The sequence below is a fragment of the Battus philenor genome, unplaced genomic scaffold, assembly GCF_028537555.1.
Source record: "Battus philenor isolate CCGP_79_NKW_IND1 unplaced genomic scaffold, ilBatPhil1.0.hap1 SCAF_5, whole genome shotgun sequence".
NCBI classification, from domain to species: domain Eukaryota; kingdom Metazoa; phylum Arthropoda; class Insecta; order Lepidoptera; family Papilionidae; genus Battus; species Battus philenor.
Window position 1 is genome coordinate 10,200,395 of NW_027181715.1, and position 26,193 is coordinate 10,226,587.

Genomic DNA, 26,193 nt, shown 5'->3' on the forward strand with positions numbered 1-26,193 from the left:
CGCCACTCGATTTATTTAGTTTAACTTCATATTTTCTCAATACCCTTTTTGAGAGATAAACATTTATGTGTACATACACATTGAAAAGCAAATTTAACTACTCTAACCTACATATATTGACTTAAAAGCTATGCTCTTAGTGATACTAATATATCGACACACATTTTATGAACAAATCAGACATATAATCAAAACATTTCTAGGTTTCTTCGACACGATGAATGCTCGCTTTCGTGGCCCAATTACGGTAGTAGACAAAAGTATATTTTGGTGAAAGTTGTTACCTCTTGTAGGATTGATCGATGCTCTCCGCGCTCCTCGAAAGCTGCTGCGAAGCACGTCTAGACCTGCATGCAACACAAACATAACGAGCTAGATACAGGCGGTGCATGCACAACTAAAACCTACTCAGACAATTTCAATAAAGTCTTTATATATTTCTTATGTATATCAACAAAAATATTACATTCAATACTTTATAGTATAATATTCGGACAAATTATAACGTAAATAGCATTCCAAATATTTAAAAATTGTCTGAGTAAGGTAAAACAATAGTTTTCATATTGGTAAGGTTAACATAAATCTATGAATTTTGTTATCCAAATACAGACGGTTCTACCAATGTGAAAACTATAACAAAATTGATAGCTGTCAAAACAAAATAACATCTACGTGCATAAAAATGAATAAATAGATATCGATTTCGAAAGATGAATTACATGCACTATGTCACTGCAGTGTATTCGCCAGACAGAATTAAAAATAGAAAATTAACAAATTAAATGGTTAATGATAAAAAGGTGTAGACGTGTTTACGCGGTGGCAAAATGTCAATCAAAATCCTACGTTTGCGAGATGCGGACGCGTCTGGTTACTTTTATTATTACCATAATACTTAGTGTTTTTGGACTGATTTTTCTTTGACCAATGATTTCGGCGTGTCATTATTTCCTGTTTGATTTGAGTGTTTTTCATAAATAAATCCAAAAACTAAAAGATCGGAACGGCATTATTCATCAATCAAGATAGCGGTAAAAAATACTAAATTCGTCACTTACATATCTCTTTTAAAAGAACTACTTATATTTTCAGCATGTAAATATGTCCCTTTCATTTAAATAAGTGCCTTTTAAACAGTACTATATTAACTTTATCCGGCGAATATTGTATAAATATATGAAGATACAATGAATGGACGGTACAAGGAGAAAGTTTCAAGTGAAGCATTGTGCTTCATTCTCCTTATGAATGGTGATATTAATTTGAAAGCGCGGACAGTAGTGAATACGAGTTTTGCAAACCCCTCTGGCTAAATGCTAAAATGGCGTAATATGATACTTCTACTGCAATTTTAATGGCAATAGTAGGAAGCTGATAATAAAATTTGAAAATAAAAATCGTGTCTGCCTTGAGCAGATGTCAATGTTTATTTGCGGATAAAAAGGAAGATCCATCATAAAGATATTTTACAAAAACCTATAAAATGTACTGTGCGTTAATATTAATAGCGACAAAATCTGTGCTTTTATTTGCACACCGACTCTGGTGAATTGCCACAATAAAAACACAGAACCTTCTCGACCAAATTCATAAAATTCTAACATTTTATTACAGACAAGGTCTATGTATCATAGTGATGACGGAGAGAAACGAATGATTGTTTACGCAATAAGTGTCTTCGGCGATCTCATTTACGAGGACGTATCTTGTTTGCACTAAAACAAATTAGCGTCACGGTGTGATGGATAGATCATCGGTGGCTGGAAGAAACTTGTTTTGAAATATTGCTTCTACAAGTATGAAATATCTTCATAATCTTAAGTATACTCGTACATTACCTTGGCAATGTTTTTTTTAATTAAATCATTAATAAATTTTATATTATATTGTCGTGATTAAAATTTTTTACTAATTTTCGTCGATGTTTAAATTTATGACTTTTGAGTTCGCATGCGTTAGGCTCTAACGCATCTAACTCCGACGCAGACGCCTACTTAAACGCCAACGTCACATGTGTCCAGAAGCAGCAAAAAAGTTTGAGAAAATTCAACTGAATCTTATGACTATCCAAAGACGAATTATGTCTTTGTCAGGTAGTATTGCGGAACAATTAATTGAAAAAACTAAGATCATTGAATTTTTTTCATCAGCATTCGAGGAATCCACTGATATTAGTTCCACAGCTCAACTTCTCATATTCATACGAGGTGTTACTCAAGATTTTGAAGTCTTAGAAGAGTTATTAGGAATGTGTTCAGTGAAAGGTCAAACCAAACGAGTTGATATACTCAATGTACTTTTGGATGAGTGTTCAAAAACTGATTTGGACTTATCAAAATTATCGGGAGTTGCGACTGACGGTGCTCCTTCGATGATTGGCGTCAATTCAATTTTCAACATTTAAAAAACTTAAACGCTGAAGATCTCATGCAATTTCACTGTATTATACACCAAGAAGCCTTCTGTTCTAAAAAAATTGAATTTCAAAATGTCATGAAAGTGGTATTTTCGACTGTAAATTTCATAAAATCACGAGGACTCAATCACAGACAATTCAAACATTCCTTGATGACATCGAAAGCGAATACGGAGATTTCCTGTATTATACAGAAGTAAGGTAGCTAAGTTTTGGATTGACACTGGAACGATTTCTAAATATAATAGAATAAATTGGAATATTTCTGGCGGAAAAGCAAAAGGATGTCCCGGAACTTAAAAATGATTGGTTGTGTGATTTGGCTTTTTTAGTTGACATTACAAATCATTTGAATGTCTTGAACACACGGCTTCAAGGCAAAAATCAACTGATATCCCATTGATATCCGCTTAGGTATCATCCTTTCAATGCAAGCTGACACTTTTCAGATCACAATTGAATTCTGGAAATTACAATCATTTTCCGAATTATAAGAAAATAGCTGAAAAATTCAACAAAACTGCGATTAATTTCAGTTATGTAGAAAAGCTAGATATTTTGATTCAATCTTTTCAATACAGATTTTCGGAGTTTAAAAAGTGAAACCTCTGTTGGACATATTCAGCAATCCTTTCACGATTTCAGTTGAAAATGCGCCAGAGTCAATGCAGTTATAAATTATCGACATTCATAACGACCAAGATTTGCGCAACAAGTTCAACGAAGGAGACTTGCTGAACTTTTACCGCTGCATTGATAAAAAATATGTACGAAGAGTTGCGCATATACGCTCTGAAATGTGCCAGCTTATTTGGTTCTACCTATATATGTGAACAAACTTTTTCAATACTAAATAATAATAAAACAAAAAATCGAAACCGCCTTGCAAATGAAAGTTTGGAAGCAGTTTTACGTGTTGCTACAAGTAAATTTGTGCCAAATATAAAAAAAGATTGTAAGCACTATGCAATGCCAGGCTTCAAATTAATAAATTATTTTTCAATTTTAATAAATTATTATCAATTCTCTATTGTCTTTAATTACCTATACTTCTGGCGGCCGGCCCGCCATCAGTTCATGATTTACCCAAGTGGCCCCTAGTCTTAGTAAGTCAACTATGCGATAGAGAGACTAATTCCATTATAAATTTGAAAAAACTACAATGAAAAGTTTTTTTTTTTATAGCATCAGCATTTTTTCACATGAAGTGTAACAATATATGAGTGTTGCTATGTTTAACTTCGAAGGAGGCTATTGAACAAGCACAGGGCCCGCAGAAGTTAATATTTCACAATCCTAGGTACACCGGACGTTTTAAGTTCACAAAATTGGGTACTGTCTTCTGAACGCTTCCGTCATGCGGCCTTTCTTTGGACATAATATTATCAAGTTGGGCTATTACCCAATAACTGTCAAGAGCACATTTTGGCAACCCGATTTTTTTTTTTTTAGATAATTTCAAAATCCTCTCATTTCGCATCTAGCCTCTAATCGTTAGTAATTAAGCTCAACTGCTTCTTCGTGAGCCTAAACTTGACCCGTTACATCGATTTTTACCACCAGTTTACTATGACCGGAAGTTACCAATTACAACATGTCGATTAATGTACAAGAAACTAATAACATGAAAGCCGTTAATAATAATTGATTAAACAGAGAACGATGTACAAGTTCAAAGGATTGGGGTTAAGTTCGCGTGTCATGCGAGCTAAGACCCGATGCGGACGGGATATAATTTCAACCGGACTTAACTGAGCTGCATCATGCCGTAACCGCTTACAATCGTAAAGGGCTTTGTGAATGTGAAAGTTTCCGGCTAAGTTCGTCGGGTTTATCGCTGAGAGAGGATGGGAACGTCCTTGACAAGCGACTGCGTGCTTGCTTGTCAGTGCATTGTTTTCAGACGGTTACACACAAACACACGAAAGGTTTAATTAACAGAACGTATTACTACAGGAAATATTTCATTAGAAAAATGCGTGTTTTATCCATATACCAACATGATATTATCGATACTATAGCACAAAACATGTCAACACATGTAACACAAATCAATAGTACATCAATCGTCGCTGATTCACCTTGATGACAAAAAATATTTGAAAATGTTTCCTCTGCATAAAGTTATTTGCGTATTTATTTGTCAGCACTTTCAATTATTCACCGGCGCATCTATTGCCTGATATATTCATTTATTCATATTATTATCTACTTGTGGTCATTTAATAGTGAGAAGATTGCTATAAGACTTCAATTTGAATAACACTCGAATCAAATTGAACTCCTTTATAATGACATAATTCGTCCCAAAACACTTAGCTAGGAAGGTTTCTAATGCGCCTTGATCTGAGAAAAACCCGCAACAAAAGGCAGAATTATTTTTGTAATTACTTTCACACTTTTTTTCTGAACAGTAGTTAAAGCAGTTCATACTCAAGTTGTGTTATCACTTAAAACACTACATTAATTCATATGTTATCAGTAATTATTTTGTTTTTTTACTAGTTATTCTCTGATAAAATTTTAATATTTGTTGAATGTAAATTAGAGATCATTAAGCCTAGACAAAGATGTAACAAGCTTGTTTTGTTACAGAAATAAATTGTTTTAAGAATTTCAATCTTTACTTTTAAAAATAAATATAATTTTCTTTGTAGTAGTGATTTTCTTAAACTACAAGTTTAAAAATTAAAGGATAAACTGAAAATGCAAGACTAGAAATATATCTCAAAAATAATTCCTAACCGTTGCACAATTCCTCGGATTCATGACTTTGTTACAGTTGCATTTTCAATCGAGACAGCATAACATGTAATCGTTACACAAACATAATTATTGATTCGCTGAACAATGGACAATACGACGTCAGAGATGCATGATTCCATTAAGAGATGGATTAAAGTAATTAATTTCATAATTAAGTGATTATTCATTTGCAGATATTTGAAAAATTCAAGCCGACTGTTGCTTCAGAGGCACTCTTCACATGTAAGTTAACCTAAAAGTACTCCCACATATCTTTACTTAAATAACTTGATACAGATTTTTGATATAAATACTAGCTGATCCTGTAAACGTTGTTTTGCAAAAAAAATATTTTTAATTTTCAATTTAAAAATAAGGGTTGATCGTAGAGGGGTGAAAATTTAGGGTTGTATGTATTTTTGTATGTTGTATCATAAAAAAAAAATAAAAAAATTTTTAAGGGTGAACAACCCTTATCACTTAGGGGTATGAAAAATAGATAGTAGCCGATTCTCAGACCTACTAAATACGCATATAAAATTTGGTAAAAATCGGTCAAGCCGTTTCAGAGGAGTTCAAGTTCGAACACCGTGACACGAGAATTTTATATATTAGAAGATTTAAATTCTGGGTAATCAAACTTATTGTGTTTACACATGGAGCATGTATTGCTTGTTAAACTATTAATGTGCCAATAATAAAAAATAACGTTATGTAAAGAACCAATTGAGAATAGACAAATATAAAAAGCAATAAGATTTAATAATTGGATAGCTGTCACAGTTATTTATTAACACCGGATATTGCTGACGGAGATAAGGCGGGGAGGAAGTAAACGCTTTTGGTACGGTATTATTTAACACGAGGTCGTCGGACCGCGGCGGCGGTTGCGAAACGATCGTGCACGCAGGCACGCACGCGCATGCGCATGCACGCACGTGGTACTCGGCCGCAGTTGCGCCACTCCTCGAATGATAGGTCGATTCGAAGTGCTAGGTGCACAATACGAATGATTAACGTCCACCTAGTCTAATTCGAATGTTTACGTTTATGTCGGTCAATAATTACGCCAATAACCCCGAATGAAAAGGCTAAGAATAGAAATATCCAAAGTCATTACGTTATATTTCGAACAAACACATCTTACCTTACCCCGAGTAACGCTATGGAATATTATTATGGACTCAGGCTGAATATTCTTAAGTCGATGCAATGTTTATCCTAGTTATAATTTCGAACGAAATGTCCATATTCTCGGATGATAAAGCGACGTAACGCCTGTAGACTTTCTTATTGTGTCGCAAAAAAAATTATAATTTAAAAAGAAACACTAAAATAAACATTTAAAGTTAATTTTGTATTGCTGTAAGGAACCTCGTATGTCTTGTGAGGAGATAATATCAGACTGAGGTAACTTACCCACTTCAAAATAATAATGTTGGCCTCGTTTATTTTAAAATTCAGTAATTTGCCAGTTTTGCCGCCAATAAAACCACCATTAACATTTACTTAGCGGTACACTTGTTGCCAAACGCTTTTGTAATTGTTGTTGTTGTCATAAAATAAACAAACTTTACATTTTAAATGCTCACGTATTATTTAGAGTATTAATATTATACAATAAGAAATAATAGTTATACTTATATTATATAAGGACGTATTAAAAAAAAAGTTCAATTAACGCTACCAATGCAAGTAATGGTATTCCTAAATGATTTTCATGATTTAGTGTTTAAATGGTAACTAGAAATTTTTGAAACAAATCGTCGCATTAAATTCTTTCCTACTTTTTTGTGTAAATAGTTTCATTATTATATATAGCAATTATAATTATTTTTATAAAGACTTTATTTAAATGTAACAAAATTCCAAAAAGGAAAAGTCTTCACGGCTCTCCCTACTTATAAGTTTACTCATGAATAGATATATCCAAAGTCAATACGTGACACTACGAGCATACACACCTTAGATCGAGTAAGACGACGTAATATTATTATGAACTCGGACTGAATATTACGAAGTCGACGCAATGTTTACCCTAATTATATAGTAAATTTGGTGTGGATATGCTCTGAATCACAGAAAGAATCGTATACCGTTGTGATTATTACGGTAGTATACTGCAATTTTATCGCGGCATGTCTCAATGTTTACTCTAGCAAAAGTTTATTATATCTATGTCAACACAAATATTCTCTACATATACAGGTTCATTGGAAACCGCAAAAGAACTAGAGTCACCGACATAGTGCGTAGAATTTACCGTCAGAATTGGCAGTAGGCATTTCTCGTGCAACCGACGGCCATTGGAGAGGAAAGGTTCTCGTATGGCGACCACAAGCCGTTACACGCGCCGCGAAAATGTACTTTTCTAGGTGGGCCGACGAAATAGCCAAGATCGCGGGAAGTCAGTGGATACGGTAGCGCAAGGCTGGTCATCATGGTAATCTTAGGTAGGCCTATGCCTTGCAGTGAGCGTCTACCGGCTGACATTTTAATTGTTTTAGTACGCTGTAATAGCGAATAAGTTGATTATCTAAAAAGAAGAACGTATTGATATAACAAACAAAAGAGAAACACGTGTAGAACACACCACCAACCTGCAGTAATGTTTCTCTAGTGGAAGTTGTTTGCATTACGAATCTGTTCGAGTTATGAAAGCAGATTGCTCGGCCATAAAACCATCACAACAGCTGTCACTCAATGATAATGATACAAAGATACGCTTCCTTTAAGTAGACATTAATCTGGCTATAAATCTATGTCATAAGACGTGAGTAATTCAATATTGCGGCACCGGTTTTATGAATTCGTACCGCCACGTTACGGCTGTAATTATTAACACGTTCTACATTAATGATTTACAACATACATGAACTCCTTTTACTTGTTTGTACGCGCACTCCTACTTCGAGATCTACTTTATTCTGTCTTTAGCACCAATTGTAATTACAAGTGTTGTTGACTGTCAACTACAAAGTAACGTCGCATTCAATGCTAGCTGACGCAATCTGTTTTAATAGTATCGATGTAAATATTTCATTATTACCACCACAGATATGTTTTTAATCAATTAAATAACAATAACAATTGACGTTGCTTTATGATTCCATTAAATATTAAGAATTTTTAATTTCCGTCTATATCAATTTTACTTTATTTTTAAATATTACAAATTTTGGCCAACTCGTTATTCTCTTATTGAACATAATTACTATTAGTTTCAAAAAATAGAGTTAATGGCCACACTAAATACGATTGAACGGTATCTTTCCATTTTTAAAAAACATCACGACTTAAAAACAAAGTGACTTATGCCACTTTTAAAGTAAAGGGCCCATATATTAAAACAATGCAATAAAAAAATTAAAAATAAATGAAAGAACACCTTTTCTACAATTATCTCAGGTAGCGTATGAAATCATACTAGTAACCACAATTACTAAGTTTCATTACAAAGAACAATGAGGTATACGCAGAATTAAAATACCATCGAGTGAAATTTATTTTGATGGAAATGTAATCGAATTATAACTTTGCTACACAGATCATACGTCGCCGATGTTGACTACTAGTTGACCTAAATGACCATATCGGCCTTCAAGAGGTACGAAGCACACAAAGAATTGAGCGATCCAGGCACCATATAAGTATTAAAAGTATTGTTGTTCGAAGGTGCTATTTTTATGAGCCTATTGTATTCGCGTTTTATTACCACCAACTGTTTTTTTTATTTAACTCGTCCAGATGACAGTAAGCATGGTTATGAATCTTTTTAACCACTAAACGGCTTTGAACCATTTAGTTAAATCCTCCACAACACATACTCCGAGAAGCTCCAATCATCATCATGATAATTGCAGCGGTAGGCCATTTATTGCTTCACGTAGGCCTTCCCCTCAGATTTCCGAGACTGGCTACAGCCTTTTACGATGATGTTAACAAGGTCACGGTTGAATTGAGTGGACATCCACTGCTTCGCTTGCCAGTCCGTGTTCTCCATTCCAAAACCATAGCTCGAGATTTTTTTTTAATTACCCTCGCTATTGTGGACATCTCGTACGACTTTGTCTTGGGTTCAGGGGACAGTTTTGCTTAATCATTTATTTTTATTTTCTCACTCTTATGTCGTTTCTTAATAACATTATATAACACTTATCTCTCACTCATTCTTCTTTTATCCAACACTACAGTTCCTATCCATATCTTCACCTTTCATATCTTGCCTCTTATCCGTTTCTCTTGAATTGCTACTTTACAATTTAGATTCAATCATTTCTTCACTTTAATTCACATTTTGTTATATTCTAATTTCTTATTTTCTTTGTTTCACCCTTATGTCTATATCACAGCATTATCATTTAATTTCTATATCGCATTTCGTTACTCGAGAAATACTATGTGTGCATTATCAATTTTATAATTTTCTGTAACATTTAATTTAATGATCAAAATTAAGATGATTAAAGTTTACATGGATAAGCAAAAAACTTAAGACAATGAAATTTACATACTCCGAAAAAAAAACTCTCCGAAAATCATAGAAAAACGTTTATATTGACTAACGTCACAGTAATACAAGAGAGACAGAAGTGATAAAGTAAAACAAAACAAAAGCTATTGTTGTATATTTTACAAAAATAAATTTGTAAGTTCTCACATGATCGAAACAAATATAAAGTTCTTTGATAACGTGGTAAATATCGTCTGAACAGAGCAAACATTGTAAGACCTAAAATAATATTGCAGACGCTGAAATATTTAACTAAAATCACGTACTGTCTCATGCATATGAGATAACACGCAGTATTTCTTGACAATGACATAGCTAAATCGGATGAATTGTATTCGAAACTCATAAATTACAAATTAAATTTTGTAAAATATTTTCTTCCTGTATACATTTATTCATGTATACGGTAAATGCGGCGTGGGTAGGTGCACCGATGACATAGTCAAGGTCGCGAGAAGACGATGGATGCGGACTGCGCGCGGCCGGTCGTTGTGGAGATATTCGTTGGAGGCCTACGCCTTGTAATAGGTGTCTATCGGCTGACATGCATCAATAAACACCGTCTTGATTTGAATCAATTCCTCATGTGTTAATCTGAATTTTTTTTATTTATTTAAACTTTCACGCAGTGTCAACAATGTTTATAGATTTTGACATTGCGATGCAAGTAAGAGTACTCGTAATTAAAACCTTTTTTGTAAAATTTAAATAAAATGGTACGTTGTTGGAACATACGTAGCACTCTTTTTCACTAGCTCCTACAGCACGACTGCATTTAATACGCTACAAAATAATCATTATTGATGGGTATTACGCTGAAGCATTCATCAGGGTGCGCAGTTAATTGCTTGCGCGGCAATTAGTTTAGTGTCGACCGTAAACGAGCGCAATTGGCACAATGGAAAGGAAATGGACAGCTATCCTGTAATACCTAGGGACTACGTGTGCTGTACGCAAGCGCCCATTGTTAAACAAAATTATTATATTATTAACAATTATTTGAATTGCAGTTGTATTATTATAATTAATCTACTTGCATATTATAAGTCATGTTTACTCAGAAGACAGATACAAAAGACATAAATATGTAAGTCTTCTTAAAAACTACTACTTAAAAATTAATTTTGGTGCGATTTAATTAAAATTTTATTCCTACCACACCTAACTCTAACAATTTTTGATAACAAATCAATAAGTATATACTACTGAAATTGAATATGATAATATATTGAATTGAAATTGTCATTTAAAACTCTCGGGTATTAGGAAGACATGTAATATCTTAGGTTGGTAGAACTGTCTATAACATTTGCCAATTGCCTGTTTTTCAAAACTTGGAATATTTATTTGGCTCAGCTCAAACCATTTTACAAGGACGTTTTGTGTCGCTAACGTGTCATATCTCAAATAGAGCAAATAGCTTAATTTTTGAAAGAAACAGCGTTAAAAAATCCACTCATATTTTCGCGTCTGCACTACAGGTTTGAAGCAATAAATTTATTTTTAAACTTCACGTTTGAAAGCAAATTTTATAAATAGCTTTTAAACCTATTCCAAAGTACCCTGAATAAAGTGATCAGGCTAAAATACGTTACATTAATTTATGGTTTCTCTGAAAAGGCCAATAATTTATTATCATTACGTTATTTAATATTTTTGAAACAGTTGATTTTGAATAGTGGATATCATGCATTAATTGACAGTAGATGAGCAAACCATTCATCTCTTTAAAGATTTTACACCTTTGTGTTATTACGTTCAACAATCAAATCTAAATCTAATAATGAATATTAGCAGATGTATTTTGATCACTAAAATATAAAGTAGTATTGCTTATAAATAGCATCATTTAATTAATGCAATCTTCCTCGTCGGAAATATCATTTGATCACAATCTTTATATCGAGATGTGTCATGTGGTACATTCCATTCAATGCAGTCCATCTTTAAACGAGGAAAGAAATCCATCTAACATATAATACACACAGACAAGAAATAAACTCAGTTTTCGCATACGCAATGTAAAATATTACTAATCAGTGTAATCCCCATAAGGATGTTACATCACGCACTATTAAAACCTGAGCGTAAATAAAATTTAATCACTGGTTCTAACGTACGCCGCGACCAGACTACCAGTTTAATATGGTGTTGTCAGGTAACCTATAGGGAATTATAAAAGTAATTGACACACGGGGAACTCATTAGCGCAAATGAACCTAATTATATGAATAAATTCAATTTCGAAAATTCCTCATTCAACTTACGATGGATTACATCCCTTGTTAACGACACCTTGACGTCATTTAGTCTACCACCTGTTCGGAAATTTGTCAGGCCTGAGAAAAACAGGCGAAAGAACATATTAAATGAACAACAATAGTCTGGAGGCGAGCCCATCATTCCTAAAGTGCGTTTTCTTCTATAAAGATATCTACAGTGTAGTAACTCTTAACACTAAAGTATTGTGACATTTTTTTTAATCTGACAATGGCGCATTTTGGACAATTTTCTGAGATCCTTTTTGTAAAATCATAAAATAAAAGACTGTGTGGGCACATAAAATAATTTTACCAAAAGATCGGTTAAGCAGATGGTGGCTCTTGGAAACATCGATTGAGTGTTTTATTTTCTTTACATGTCTAAAGTTAGCGCAGGTAACGCGACGGACATGAGCTATAAATAAAGTCTTACAAGGAGGAGTGCGTCGGACGCGCATTAAAAAGTGCACAGGGCGTGCGCTTCGTAACCAGTGCATGAATGCCGACGACCTTGCGTCGGTCCACTTTGCACAGCGCCGTGACACATGTGGGTCACGCGGCATACGCCATTTCGGAAGGATATTTCCTAATAACACAAACATTTCCTATTTCCATAAAAGCATAACACAAAATTATTTGTATCTCCAATAAAGACTAGAACGATTTGTTTATAAACAGGTTTCTGTCGGCTCGGAATATTAATGATCATTCGAATAATCAAGTTTTTATTAATGACTGTCCATATCGGAAATCAAAAGGACAGACTATAAATTAACAATATGTATTGGTTAACATTATCGAATTATGCATTTGTTGTATATCCCCGCGCCTCCCTCCCCCCTCTCATAAACAAACAGGTATTTTTTATTTAAAATAGAAATTATGGTGTACATTATAAACAAAAAAAATTATTATTCTAAATATTAATTTTATATCATAGCACCGAATTACAGAATATGTGTGATGGTTTGCGAACCATTTCTATTTCTACACAACGTTTATTGTTAAGACTACCTAAATATACCGTTGGTATGTTAGAGTATTGGTATTAATATTATATAAAATTGCAAATAATTCACGTCTGATTAGATTGTTGAAAATTGATAAGGATTCATAGATTACACTAGAAACCATAAGGCTATTATTACTTCAAGGTTTAAGAAAATTATCTGATATAAGCAATCGGATGGACGTCAGTATTTTTAGACGACTGTCTTTGACTTTGTAATTAAGAGAGCGTTACGTTAGTTAATATGCCTTAAGAAGCCACAAAAGCTCGAGACAAATTTAATTATAAAAATTGAATAGTATTCCACTATAAAAAACATTTTAACAAAAATTTAATTAAAATTCGTTTAGGTAGATGAGAGTCTTTGTGCAGCTGAACGTTGATCGTTTATCAACTTTAGACAACACTTCCCCCGCTATTGTTTGGCTAATTGCTTTGTTATGCATTTCTTTTCAGTTCAGGCTTGTGACTAAAAGTGATTTTAACTCCATTTCATAATTACATGCAATAAATACTCGCATTGGAAAAAATACAAGTAAAAGCATGATTTTTTCATTTATGAAATAGTAATTACAACTATTTATTTGCACCTATGGAGCAGGCTTATGTCAAGTGGTAGATATGGCTTAAATATTGATAATTTCTATCGCCATTCTCCCTTCTTATGTTTATTTATTTAATTTTCAATTCTACCAAAAATAAATGATTTCATCATTTTGTTGGTTTATTATCTTGGTCTTTTATTTTAATGTTAAAATATTTGACGATTCAAAAGTGCATGTAAATGCCTTCGCGAACAAAGATATTTCGAATTTTATTTTATTATATGATTTCGTTTCAAACAATTCATGCTTACTAGTCATCCTGTTTGACGCTTTAAGTTTATATATGTATAAAAACGTTAAGTCTGTGTTAAAAATATTTGAAACTATGTGAAAACAAAGCGTAAAATATCGAGAGAGATTCATATCTATGGTAAAAATACAACCACTCAAAACTATCCTAGTATGGTCATTTCATGAAGTATATTAGACTTAATAGAGGAATGGAATCCGAATTCACGATCACAATCAGAAGTCCAATATCGGTAAAAAATACCTGTAGCGATTAAAGTAATCCAGTACGAAATATAACGTTTAATCTGTTAGGAAGAAAGAGCAGCCTTATCGCGGAACAATGGAGGCTTTTGGCTTGGTGGCTCTAATAGTCGTTATATTTTTATGCTTTAAGGGCGGGTATTTTACCAGCATATTAACGGGCTTTGAGACTGCTTGTGTAACTGAGTTATAGTGATTTGAATAACCATAAAATATTGCACAAACAAATAATGAAAAAAATAATATATTGGAAACTTAATAAAAATAACCCTTAAATGACATTTGATTTTTACATATATGTAAATTTTACAACCAATAAATGAAAAAATGGTAAAAAATAGAAAAAAATAGTATAACTCGTTAATTAAAAAGGCACTTCTGAGAAATATGCAGTACTTTGAGAAATTCGCCAAAATGGTGACCAATGACAAGGGTTAAAGCAGTCTGGAGGGTTAGTAGGGGATTGCTCTGCTGGCTCGGGACGTTGGCTTCAGGGAATATTGCAAATGTAGTGATTATATGTAAAAAAAATTATAGTTAGTTCAATTTCTATTATTAATCAAGTATGATAGTAACGGCAGCCCACAATTTTTGTTCCTCATCAGTTAGCCCACGCATTGTTGGTGCGCATAGTAATGGATAGGACTAAGACCAGTAAATTGCTCCGAAGAGCCTACTAATACATAATTCTATTCTTATAACTGTTTACATTTACAACAAAAGTAGTACAGGTATTTATAAAACTATAGACATTCCTAGAGAACTCGTTGGAATGACAAGTTAATGTATTTGCATACATCCATTATCCAATAACTGACAATGAGATATATATTAGATATCACATGTACAAACTGGCTAGTTGCCAAATGCAAAAACAAAAATGTTTTTATTGACATAAACAAAAGTAATCTTTGGCACACCCCTGACACATAAATATCTCGTTTGATATCATCAGTAAATCACATTACCGACCTTATTTAAAATCAATACGATCTGTTCGAAATAAAGTGATTTTAATTTAATATTCAACAATTATTGTAACCATTTTGGTACTAGTTTAATTTTCATTTAAGGAATTTAAATAGTTTTAGTGGCTTTTAGATTCGAAAAAATATTTACAGCCTATAATTTATTTAACCTTTGTATATTTAAATTTCTTCAACTTTTTTAACTTGCTACAATTATTGTAATAAATTATGCATCACTTAATGAAGGATATAAAAACAAAAATGGGCAGGGCATACTTAACAAGTTTGTATTTCATAAAATATACGAAGTTGATCGGTCCCGCCGTAAACTATGCGGAAAGAAACGAATATTTTTGTTCGAATGAATTCAAAACGTTACGTATAAATAAAGGTTTACGCCATCATTTACAAAATAAAGAAACATTTGTGGAGTAAGAAAAGATAATACTATAAAAAATTGGCAGTAAAGGCGAATGAAAACGAAGAAACCAATCTTAATTAACTGAAACGTTTTCCTGTTTACTGGCGAAAATGTGGACGCTGTCATGACCATTACGACTTTGCTTTCAGTCGGAATACAAACAAGATCCGTCGATCTGGAAGTCGGCTGCCCACGCGCAGTCGCGCCAAGCCGGACCGAATCCAAAAAATTATCACTGTCTGCCAACGACGACTATTAAAATAAGATTTATTAGCTGCACCAATCGATAGGGATGTGCCAATTTTAATATAATAATATTTGGTGGAAAACTTAAGTCCACGTCCTTTTTGTTATTATTATCATCATCACCATGTTAGCCGTTAGACATAGACATAGCCACTGCAAGGCACAGGCCTGCCAGAAAGATGTCACGATGACCGGCCTTGAAAATGTAAATCCATTAAATGTTACATTTTCTTATATATAATCTAGATTTACAACGTAAAAATGTAGATAACGTATACAGCAATGGCTTTAAAATAGTGAAAGTCGTATAGTATTAAAAGAATGCAGTTATAAAAGCGTCGTGTTAAAAATGGACATATATAATACATAAATTTTACATTTAACATCAAACATGATGAATGAATGCTATTAATCCAATTTTCTATCTAATAAACCGGTCTAAAGCAGAGTATTTTTTCTATAGAAAAACGTGACTAACAGCATTTGTATTCTTTGTGCGATTTGGCCTTGGTGAATGTCACTACACTAAGTACGTTTACTTATTTAATTTAATAGGATTATCCCTTCACTTACCAAAAAATAGCTATCGGTGTCATATCTGTCCACGTACAATAAGAACTTGAACTTGAACTACGTGAGATTCTCTTAGTTACATTATAGAAATTAAATAAATAGTATTTCGCATTTTTTGACAGGCACCTAATACAGCAAAATCATTTAATTTGATTTTTTTTAATTTACTGCGTCTACTGTACACCGCAGAAATCAATTAAGATATATTGTACTATGTGTGTATGTACTTTTCAATAACATATGCGTAAATGTAAATAGAATAAATGTTATAAAGAAAAAAAAAATTATTACTCTATGTTACATAATTTATGATTTAAAGTTTAAGAGTATGAATGTTTTTTTTTTTCATTTAAAACTTTGGATGCGATTGTTACTTCATTATAAATAAAACAATAAAAATGTTTAAATTTAAGTCTTAATAACTTTTATTACCTAATAATGTATTGTCGCTACAGTATCGCCCTTTGGAATTTCACTAACTAATATCAGGATGGATTTTCTTACTATATTTTTCATTAAATGTCGAAGAAGAAGATTATAGATTCTTGAATATCATTATAGGTGTAAGGCCGATGCAAAGCAAGAGGTAGCTGGCCTGTAGCACAGAGAAACAAAGGTGAACGTACGATTGCGGAAGCTCATGTGGAGGTCACGCGACGTGTGATGAAAACATTTCGCCTCGTAATTAACAATTTGATATTGTTGCCACTTTCTATTTTCACCATCGGGTATACTGGTACATAGACTTGCAATGATGACACCCTACAAAACGCGTGCTTTGTTGCAAGGAAATTAAATCAAAATTTCATTCCAATGCGACACTAGTCACTTCACACTTGCTGCGAAGGCGCAGTTATTGTCATCATTTTAGCCTATACACGCCCACTGCAAGATCCATAGCCCTTCTCCAAATATGGGATATGGGGAATATACCTTAATCGCCATGGTTTGAAGGCGGATTAGTGATCGCAGCGTGGTATTATGGTACACAGAAGACGCTGCTGCAAACTTCTTGGTGAGCAGTGGTTATCCTATATAATTAATGCACAAAGTGTGAATTATGAATGCTGCATCCCGGAAACTGAATACGCAACCTACGATTGCACATCTCAATCCCTGCTAGCTATCACTGCACCTATTTTACGATTTGTATTTAAAAAAAAATTGCGGAACTGTGTTTTACGAGTGGGCAGCCGCTGGAGGTCTATGCTAATGAACCTACAACGTGTTTTGATATACAATGCATAAATGTATTTCCTACTTGTTAATATTTCATCATTCCGAGATTCAAAGGACGATGACTGGACGTATTAAATTTTATAAGAACTTCAGAAACCACTATATCACGGTATAAGCTGCCGATGACAAAGCGATAACTGCATTAAAATGAGTAATTTTATACACGCAATACTCAAGAGCCAACTTACGAATGCGACACGAGGACGAAGGCACGTACGTAAAAGCGATACGTGAAGTCTTCGCACTTTTCATTCCACGTCATTAACAATAAACAAACAGAAGTACTACCCGGAACAAGGATTCAAGTGTACGTCTTAATACCGACTTTTTGCAATTAAGAAAGATACAGACCTGCAAAGAAAGTTCATTTCAATACTTAAAATAAAGATCATTTCAACATTGACTTATATAAACTTGCGAGATAAGATCTAACCAGAAAAAAGACAGCAATCGATTCAAGGTGAAAATGGTATGTTTCGCACATAACATAATCAGCCGTTAAAAAGCTACGCACGTTCGATCGACGACGCTGTAAAGAAATCGTGAACAACTATAGCTTCTAATGAAAGCGCTAAAAATAAACGATTAGCAGTAATCCTTCTTGATTTACACAGTGATCCACAACTAGACACAAATATAATATTTGTCTCTCATGCAAATAGATCCAACCTTTGCTCACATAAACTTTGATAAATCTAGCTATTGTACGAATATTGGCTACATTTAATTTTCATGTTTATTTAACTATTATTAAGTTATTTACTAAATTTTTTCGAGAAATAACAATATATAATATGTTATATGTGAAAAAATCAAGTCAGTTGAAAGTTATATTTCCTTACTGTCTGAATAATCAAAACATCGATTAGAAAATTATTAATCGAAAAAAAAAAGTCTTAATTCCTCCAATTTTACATAACGGCATAGATATCATCTATGACAGGTTTCCTCTATAACGTTATAAATATATTAGACAGTTTTTATTAATTAGATATAAAAAGCCATATAAACAAATGCCAGGACCCCGCTACGTGGAATTTGTCACCGCTCCACTTTTATTTATAACTCACGATATAAGGATTACAATGCAAAGTGCACTCGAGTGTTTAATACGAATATTAATTTCTAGTCTACATAACACACCGGAGTATCTGTAACGTTTCGTTTTAATTAAACCAGCAATGCTGTTACCTAACGTGGTATTAATAAATAATGTAACACGTTACAAACTGATATGCAAATATTGTTTTTGATCGTTTAACATCGACAAAATTACAAAGTGAAACAGATTTATGAGACAATTTTTTCTTACAAATATCCTGGTGAAATATGAAAAGGGTAAGTATGGAAGAAAAGAGTAAATACACCTCTAGTAGCCGTTTTACCCTAAAGAGCTGAGTTCGGAAGGTAAAGTACGGTGTAACTGTTTGAAAATTATATGCGTTCTATTCGTTTATTATAAGCGTTTCGACGACGCTAACTACAGCTATAATATTTATTTCTCTCTTGATAGAAGTTTCTCCCTAATTATTGAATGCCGGATTCAAATCTATAACACATTTTTTTCTCAGACCTCTCTTGATAAATATCACTATTATTTAGAATTACGACGTAATTTCAGTTAATAATACTAAAGCCTAATTTTTGAATTAAACCCGAACTCTAGAAAACTGTGCTGATATAACATTAACGATTGCACTTAGGGCACTGGGTCAAGGAACACTGGTGTCATGGTGCACCACACATATATTTCCATTTAAATCCCATACATGCGCACAGAGAGGTATTTAAACACTGCCTTAAAAGATCTACCCGTGGTAGCTTACTGATTTACAATTCATGAGTTACACCGTTCGCGTTGTCATAAAGTCACGCGAGGAATAAAATCAAGCTGAATTAGAATAAAGCAAAAATTCCACACATTTTATTGTCAAAGGTACAAGAAAGTATTAAATATGTTAAATTACCTATTTTTCAGCATATTATCAGGAACAAAGACGTTCCACCATGAGGGCCTCTTTTGCCTTATGTAAACTGGAGGGTCGATCTCCTCATCGGTGTCGTTGCCGCCAGATTTCCGTCTCTTCTTACGTTCAAGTTGCAGCTTCGCTGCCCATGATCGTCTTCTTCCTTTGTCACTGGGTCCGAAGCCGTCGCCGACGGGAACGGCCAGGGACGCTCGACGGGGTATTTCAGGCGGCGGGCCGTCAAAATCGTTCAGTTTTCTGTATCGTTCAGCAAACGCAGCCTCGGAGGCTCTTCGCCCATTGGACGCGGGCTTGTTGGGTTTGCTTTGTATTGGATCGTAAAAGGCTTCATCGTCATCGGTATCCGGTGTGAATGGTTCATCGCTGTAACGTCTCGGAGTTTCGTCAGCAGCCTCCTGCAAGCTGGCCAGCGTGAGGCTGGGCCGGTGGGCGCGTAGGCCGCGCGGTATCCGGCTCGGCCGCGTCTGCAGCCTGGCCAACGCCAGCGGCACCGGCGACTCCATTAACGTGGGCTCTCCGCTCATCGTTTAACTTTCGACACGCACAACGTGCACTTGAACACTTCACTCACGTAAGTCAACTGTGGATGTCAATGCCATTTTTTTAGACATTATTTAAAATTTACTAGTAACCACTTTGTCAGTTTATTTTTAAATTAGCTTCGAATCCTGTAAGGTAATAAATCAAAACTGAAAAAACGGAATCCCTACGCATTTGTGTGGCAATCGCGAGAAGTATTTTATATCCTTCTTCATTTTGTAATACAAAGAGTAAGTAACGGTTGTAAGTTATTTACATTAAGATGTAAAGATATTTGCACCCTATGCATTTAATATTTGTAGGTTACATTGGATATTTCTTAGAAATTTCTAAAGTCTTCTTATTTATTCATTTAATTAAACCGTAAGTTTATGCCAGTTCTAAGCTGTCGTAACCTGTATTAAAACGCAAAGTTAAATAGAGAATAGACATTAACGTAAAAAGTTAAATTTATGTATTAAATTCGTTTTGCAGGTGCTTACCAGTGAATTGTATTAAATGTTATCATAATAATGCTAAGTAAACTTAAGCAAAGAACTTCTAATCAAAATAAATTTAGACACAAGGTACGCCATGTAACCTGTTTTGCAACTCTCCGTGTTTCCTCAAAAATGCGTCACGCATACCTACACAAGTTGAAACTTCACAATATAAACGTTTTGGCAAGTGAGTGTTTTTATAAATATTATTACAGTTTACGCATTCGTAAATACTAAATACAAATGTGCTCGCTACGTGTAACATGAATGCAAAACTATTAATAAATACTTTCGAAACTTGTTAATTATGATAATATTAAAGACAATGCATTTCAAAACATACACAAACTACTATTGTATTTTGTTAGAGAGTTTTAGAATAACTCAAGAAGGTATTGTTTTAACTAGTAAGTGTCCAGATAATTTACATAAAGATTTTTTTTAAATAAATAATTGAAGAATTTAATATGTTTTGCTTTTCGAGGAAGGACTGTTACAGTACATAGTTTTTTGTCTGTATAATTTTTATATAACTTGCATCTCTTAGATACAAAAATCTAATATTAATATAAAAATATAACTGCTCGCGTGTTTGTCAAGCTGCCGAGTGTTGGTTTTAATAATTATACAACTTTTACATAAATTTAGATATAAAAGAAGAGGAAACGAATATTTTTTGGTGAACATGATGGCAAGTAGCCGCTACACATAAAAAAAAAATCGAAACACACCCACGCCCGACGATGTACGGGAAAACCGAATGATGCCTGCAATGAATCGAAAGTACTAGAAGATTTAAAGCTATTTGTAAATTATCAAAACGGATACAGAATCTGGACGTAGCAAAAATCTTATTGCAGATAAAACGCACACGAAGATATTTAAGGTTAAATAAAGTATTTTTTTTACAATATCAATTAATTAAAGGCCTTAATCAATTGCGATTACCAGGTAGCTAGAAGAAATAAGATAATAACAATATAAAAATTAGTCAAGACGTATCCTTTGAAAAATATAATGTCCAATGAAGTATAAAAGGAATAAATACGACAGAAATATCTTAAAAGGTCAGTAAACAAATATTGTTTACCAAGTAAATAAAGTAAAATTTAAATTTTCATAATTTTTTTTTTTAATTCATTATACAATATTTAAGAAGAAAATTGAAAAAAAATTATCATTTGTAATAGGAATAAAGATAATTATATAAAAAGTTATTATTTTGTATAATTTATCATTAATGTACAAGGAATAATTACAAAACAATTAATGTCCTTAAAACGTTGAGAATTAGTTATATCAGTGTAACAGTTACGTATATTTCTTTGTAACAAATATCCTATTTAAAAAATTAAGTGAAGTGGTGCCGCTATCTAATAAATCAATTTGTGAATTTGTGCGACTTAAGCCGTTAATTCACAAGGTTTTCTGCAAGTTTAATATTTTAATCATATTCACAATGCCGCTAGTGATATTAACGAGCCGTAGTCAGGCATTCGTCCTTAATTTAATATTATCCGATCAACTTCCGTCCGGTCATCGGATAAGTGCCTAGTGAAATTATTATCTTTCATTTTTTATGTTAATTAAAAACTCAACCGACAACAAAACACGCCCATATTTCACAAGTAAATGAAAAAAATTTCGACAACATTAAACGAGTCGCACCTGTTTTAACGAGGAAAGTTTGTCAAAATAATTTAATTTTGTAATTAAAGGTATTTTACTGAATGTCGGTTTATTGTAAATACTTCTTAATTATGTTTTATAAATATTTACCATCATAATGTGGATTCTCTGGATCACCCATAATCCCCGTTGCATTAAAGGTTTTGTTTTTTTAATTTTGCATTGAACAAAATGTTTCCGTAAACTAGAATATATGCCTGTTGCTTGACGGTGGATACAGGCTGCGATTATTCTTACCTACTCCGCCTTTCGAATAATAAAGAACTACTAGCAACTCATGGTAAAGTATAAATTAAAAAATTAAAATAAATATTTCGTTAAAGTAAAAAAATAGCTATACAAACCTAAACCCATGCCGCATGATTAACTAAATTCTAATTTATTACAAAGTATTAAAATATTGTAATATACAACACATATGCCTAGTAAATTGAAAGACTTTATGGAACTTGGACTTGATGGTATGAAAGAATTTAACCCACAATACTCTCACATTAGCACAAAGTATTTATACATCATCGTCATATCGGCCCATAGAAGCCCACTGCAGGGCAAGTACGTCCACCAAAGTGCGTCGCAATGACCGGTCTTGCGCTGCCTGCGACTTCGCGCACAAGGTAGTACCTTAATAGAATAACAGCATCTAAATTAAATTAAAACTAACTGGTATTGCGTCCATATGTTATTAGAAATACTCGTAGAATTAAAAGTACAAGTTACTTTTATGCATTCAAATTTTGTTTATTAACTCGTTAGTTTATTTATTTATTAATTCGAAATAAATTGATGATTCTGGATATTTAATAAATACCATGTTTGGATATCAATAGATCGTAATCTTAAATAAAAACAAAATTATTGTTTTTCTCGCTATACCACGCCCGTACAAAAGAAAAGTGCGATGAGTAAGAGAACATTTGCAGCGTCTGGTCAGTTAAGGAATTAGAAATAGCGACTCCATCAATAGAAATGTCATACCGAAGAAATGTAACAATGTGAAAATCGTCTATAAAGAAATCACAGCGCCAAGCGCCGATGCCGTATAAGCGAATGCAGCTTTCGTAACTGCATAGGCGTCAGCGACTTGAGCGTCGCGGGGAAAGTTGTAGCGTACTTTTATAAATAAACCGCAGTCAACCTGGATTGTTAAGTTCCATTTCATTATCGGTCTATCGACTTATAGCTGCACTGACGTCGGCTTTCGGACAAGCTCGATATTTATTGCATTCCAATTAAAAATTGCTATGCGTTCAGTTTGCTCCCATGAGCATGTGTACTTGCATGTGCAGTGAAATAACTAGAGAATAACAATCAGCCGTAGCGTCCGACACGCCACCAAGGTCATCGCACAATTGTATTTATTAATTGTCATTCATTGAGCGTGTACGGCATATTATTAAAATGGCAACACCGTTAATTCCAGCGGCTGCCGATGAACTGGCGCACTTTAATGCCTTTGTTGATACGCCTTTTTAAACAGTTCATCAGGATATCGAAAGCAACAACAGGATCTAACATAACAGTTTATAATCCTACGACATTAATTTTTTATTCTTTTTGGCACATGTAATACAACGTATGTACCGATGAGATTAAGTCCATGCAAATTATTTACATAAGGAACATTTGCTCTATTTTAATGTTAAGTTTAATCAAGACTTAATGTGTTTACGTGCTATTGCACCAAAGTAGGCCAAGGTTATAAATCGCACAACCGTAAGTGAATTGCGTGCAAAAAAAGATACATCTTAAAAGGTGAGTGTTGGTAAGACATCTAAGGCAACCTACATAATTATAGCAATTAAAAAGCTGGGAAACTGCTCGTTCAATGTCGCACTGCAACTAAAGAAATAAGAAGAAAATGCTTTTCAAATAGTGTTTGTTGTTTCGTTACGAATGTAAAGATTCACAAAACAAGTCGTGATCACAGTTGAGTTTCGAGTCAAAGCATTTGGAGAACAAAACCGTTGCTAAAACGTGACGCTTTTAACTTCCGCGAGAAACATCGTAATCCGAAGCTTTTCGTGTGCCATTAAGTTAACGTCACTGTTTAAGAGCTCGGCGTTAAAAACCTTTGTCTCCGGGACTAAGGATTATTGTGCCTTATATTGAAAATTTGGTATCAGTATTATTTACGTCACGTGAGCATACTGCCATCCAATACAGAATTACATATTATCGACAAATGGAGCTAGTGTCAGCCTATCAAGTCAATGCAAGTACTTTGGGGTATTTAACTATTAATAAATTTAATTACGTAACAAAAGTCATTATAATAAATAAAATTTTAATCCAATAAAGTTTTTTGTTATATAAACATAACGGACTGTACACGTAACGTTTAAAAAGTGGTCCAGAAGAATTTTTACACCGGGCCGGTATTCAAATGTGGAGCAACATTTATTGACAAGCAACGTCTGACAGTGCGCGCCCCGCGGTAATTACCCAAGTGTGATAGGGCACGCTCAGTTACCCGTAAATGCAAAGCTGCTTCAGTATGCTAATGAGCCGCTACCTGTGTTACGGACACCTACATTAATTTAAAATTACATGTTAATTCATATTTTTACCCTAAAATTTAAATTAGCTCCTCTAACCAGCGATCGCATGCCTTAACGAAAGCACTTAAAAAGCGTTTTACTAATTAGCGGGTGGTCTTGATGTACTATCTTGTGCGTAATATATCTGTGAATTATCAAGTAATACATCTTAAAAGTTTATATAACAAGAATCGCTTAACAAGCTATGGAGAGAGCTACACTCGGAATGAGGAGATCCGGAGACAGGCGAAAGTAGTGGCAGTTGACAGAGGCCACACAATAGATTGCGACTATGAGGTTTTGGAGTGGACATCACCGGCCAGTAAGCGCTTTGTAGGATGTCCACACTCAAGGTAGACAGACGACCTTGTGAAGGTCGTTCGAAAACACTGGATTCAGGACGCTTCTAACCGATGCTTCTGGCAATCTATAGCAAAGGCCAGGAATGGACTATATACGTCTGAGATGATGATGACAATGATAATTATGTTAATTTATCTATTACTAACACATTGAAAACGCCTTAACAATTTCTTAACCAAAAGTTAACTTCAAGTAAAATATGATCATTGATAAAAAAATATGAGAGACTCTTGTATTTTCGAACTGAACAGAGAAACAAACTTGTCATGAGGAAATAAATTTAAAACATTATTCAAAAAAAATTTTTAAAACATTATTCATTAACGCCTGAATTCATTGAAGTTTTAAAAATTCCGTTAACTTCTTAGATAATCAATGTTACTTTACGTGTAAAAACAGAAATCGTAATTCTTACGTAATGAGAAGTTGACAAACATTTAGAAATTCAAATTTACCTCATCAAAGAGACGCCCAGTGAAAATAAATGTGGCATTTTTATATTAAAAGAGATTTTTTAGTAGTATTACAAGGCAAATCAGAAGATGTTATGCAGAACCGTCAAATATACATCTATTGATCTTTTGATCTCAAACGCATTCTTAAATGAATATGTATTATTTATGATAAACACAGTTATTTTTACATACATTAAAAATGCGAATTAAAACCGGATATATAATCACGTTAATTATAGATCAATCACTCTTTCTCTGCAATATTTTACGGAATGAATATTTACTATTATTAAATGAAGGTCTCAGTGAGCAAAATGTGATTTACTCTTTAGCAGTAAATACTATTTTTATACATATTTTACATTTATCGACAAGATAATTAATTATAGACCAATGTGCATAAAAATAAGACAACAATCATTGTTCTTTTTGAATTATTGTAAAGTATTTTTAATTTTAGATACACGTCTAGATATTGCGTCGCACTTAAAGTATGGACATAGATCACTCCTCATCAAATTGAATACAATAACGGAAACAAAATGAGACACATTAACATGTACAGACAATGGCAGTGGACAAACAGAAACGCATGTTTAATGAGATGGTATAACTTGCGCCTCCGCCCTGCATACAGATTAATTGTTT

General features: G+C 33.5%; 1 protein-coding gene across 7 annotated transcripts in view; it reads right to left on the reverse strand.

Moving 5' to 3' along the window:
- mtd (mustard) overlaps positions 1-26,193 on the reverse strand; it is a 124,665-nt gene that overhangs the window by 53,539 nt on the left and 44,933 nt on the right. For 3 of the 7 annotated variants that reach the window (XM_068772871.1, XM_068772870.1, XM_068772872.1), the window contains exons 2-3: positions 19,459-20,147; positions 285-347 (exon numbers count right to left, since the gene is read on the reverse strand). The exons of 1 other annotated variant lie outside the window; for it this stretch is intronic. In XM_068772871.1, the coding sequence (XP_068628972.1) occupies positions 285-347; positions 19,459-20,003 (608 nt within the window). In that variant the 5' untranslated portion in view covers positions 20,004-20,147. The remainder of the gene's footprint in view (positions 1-284; positions 348-19,458; positions 20,148-26,193) is intronic. 3 more of the 7 variants (XM_068772874.1, XM_068772873.1, XM_068772875.1) reach the window with 2 other exon arrangements.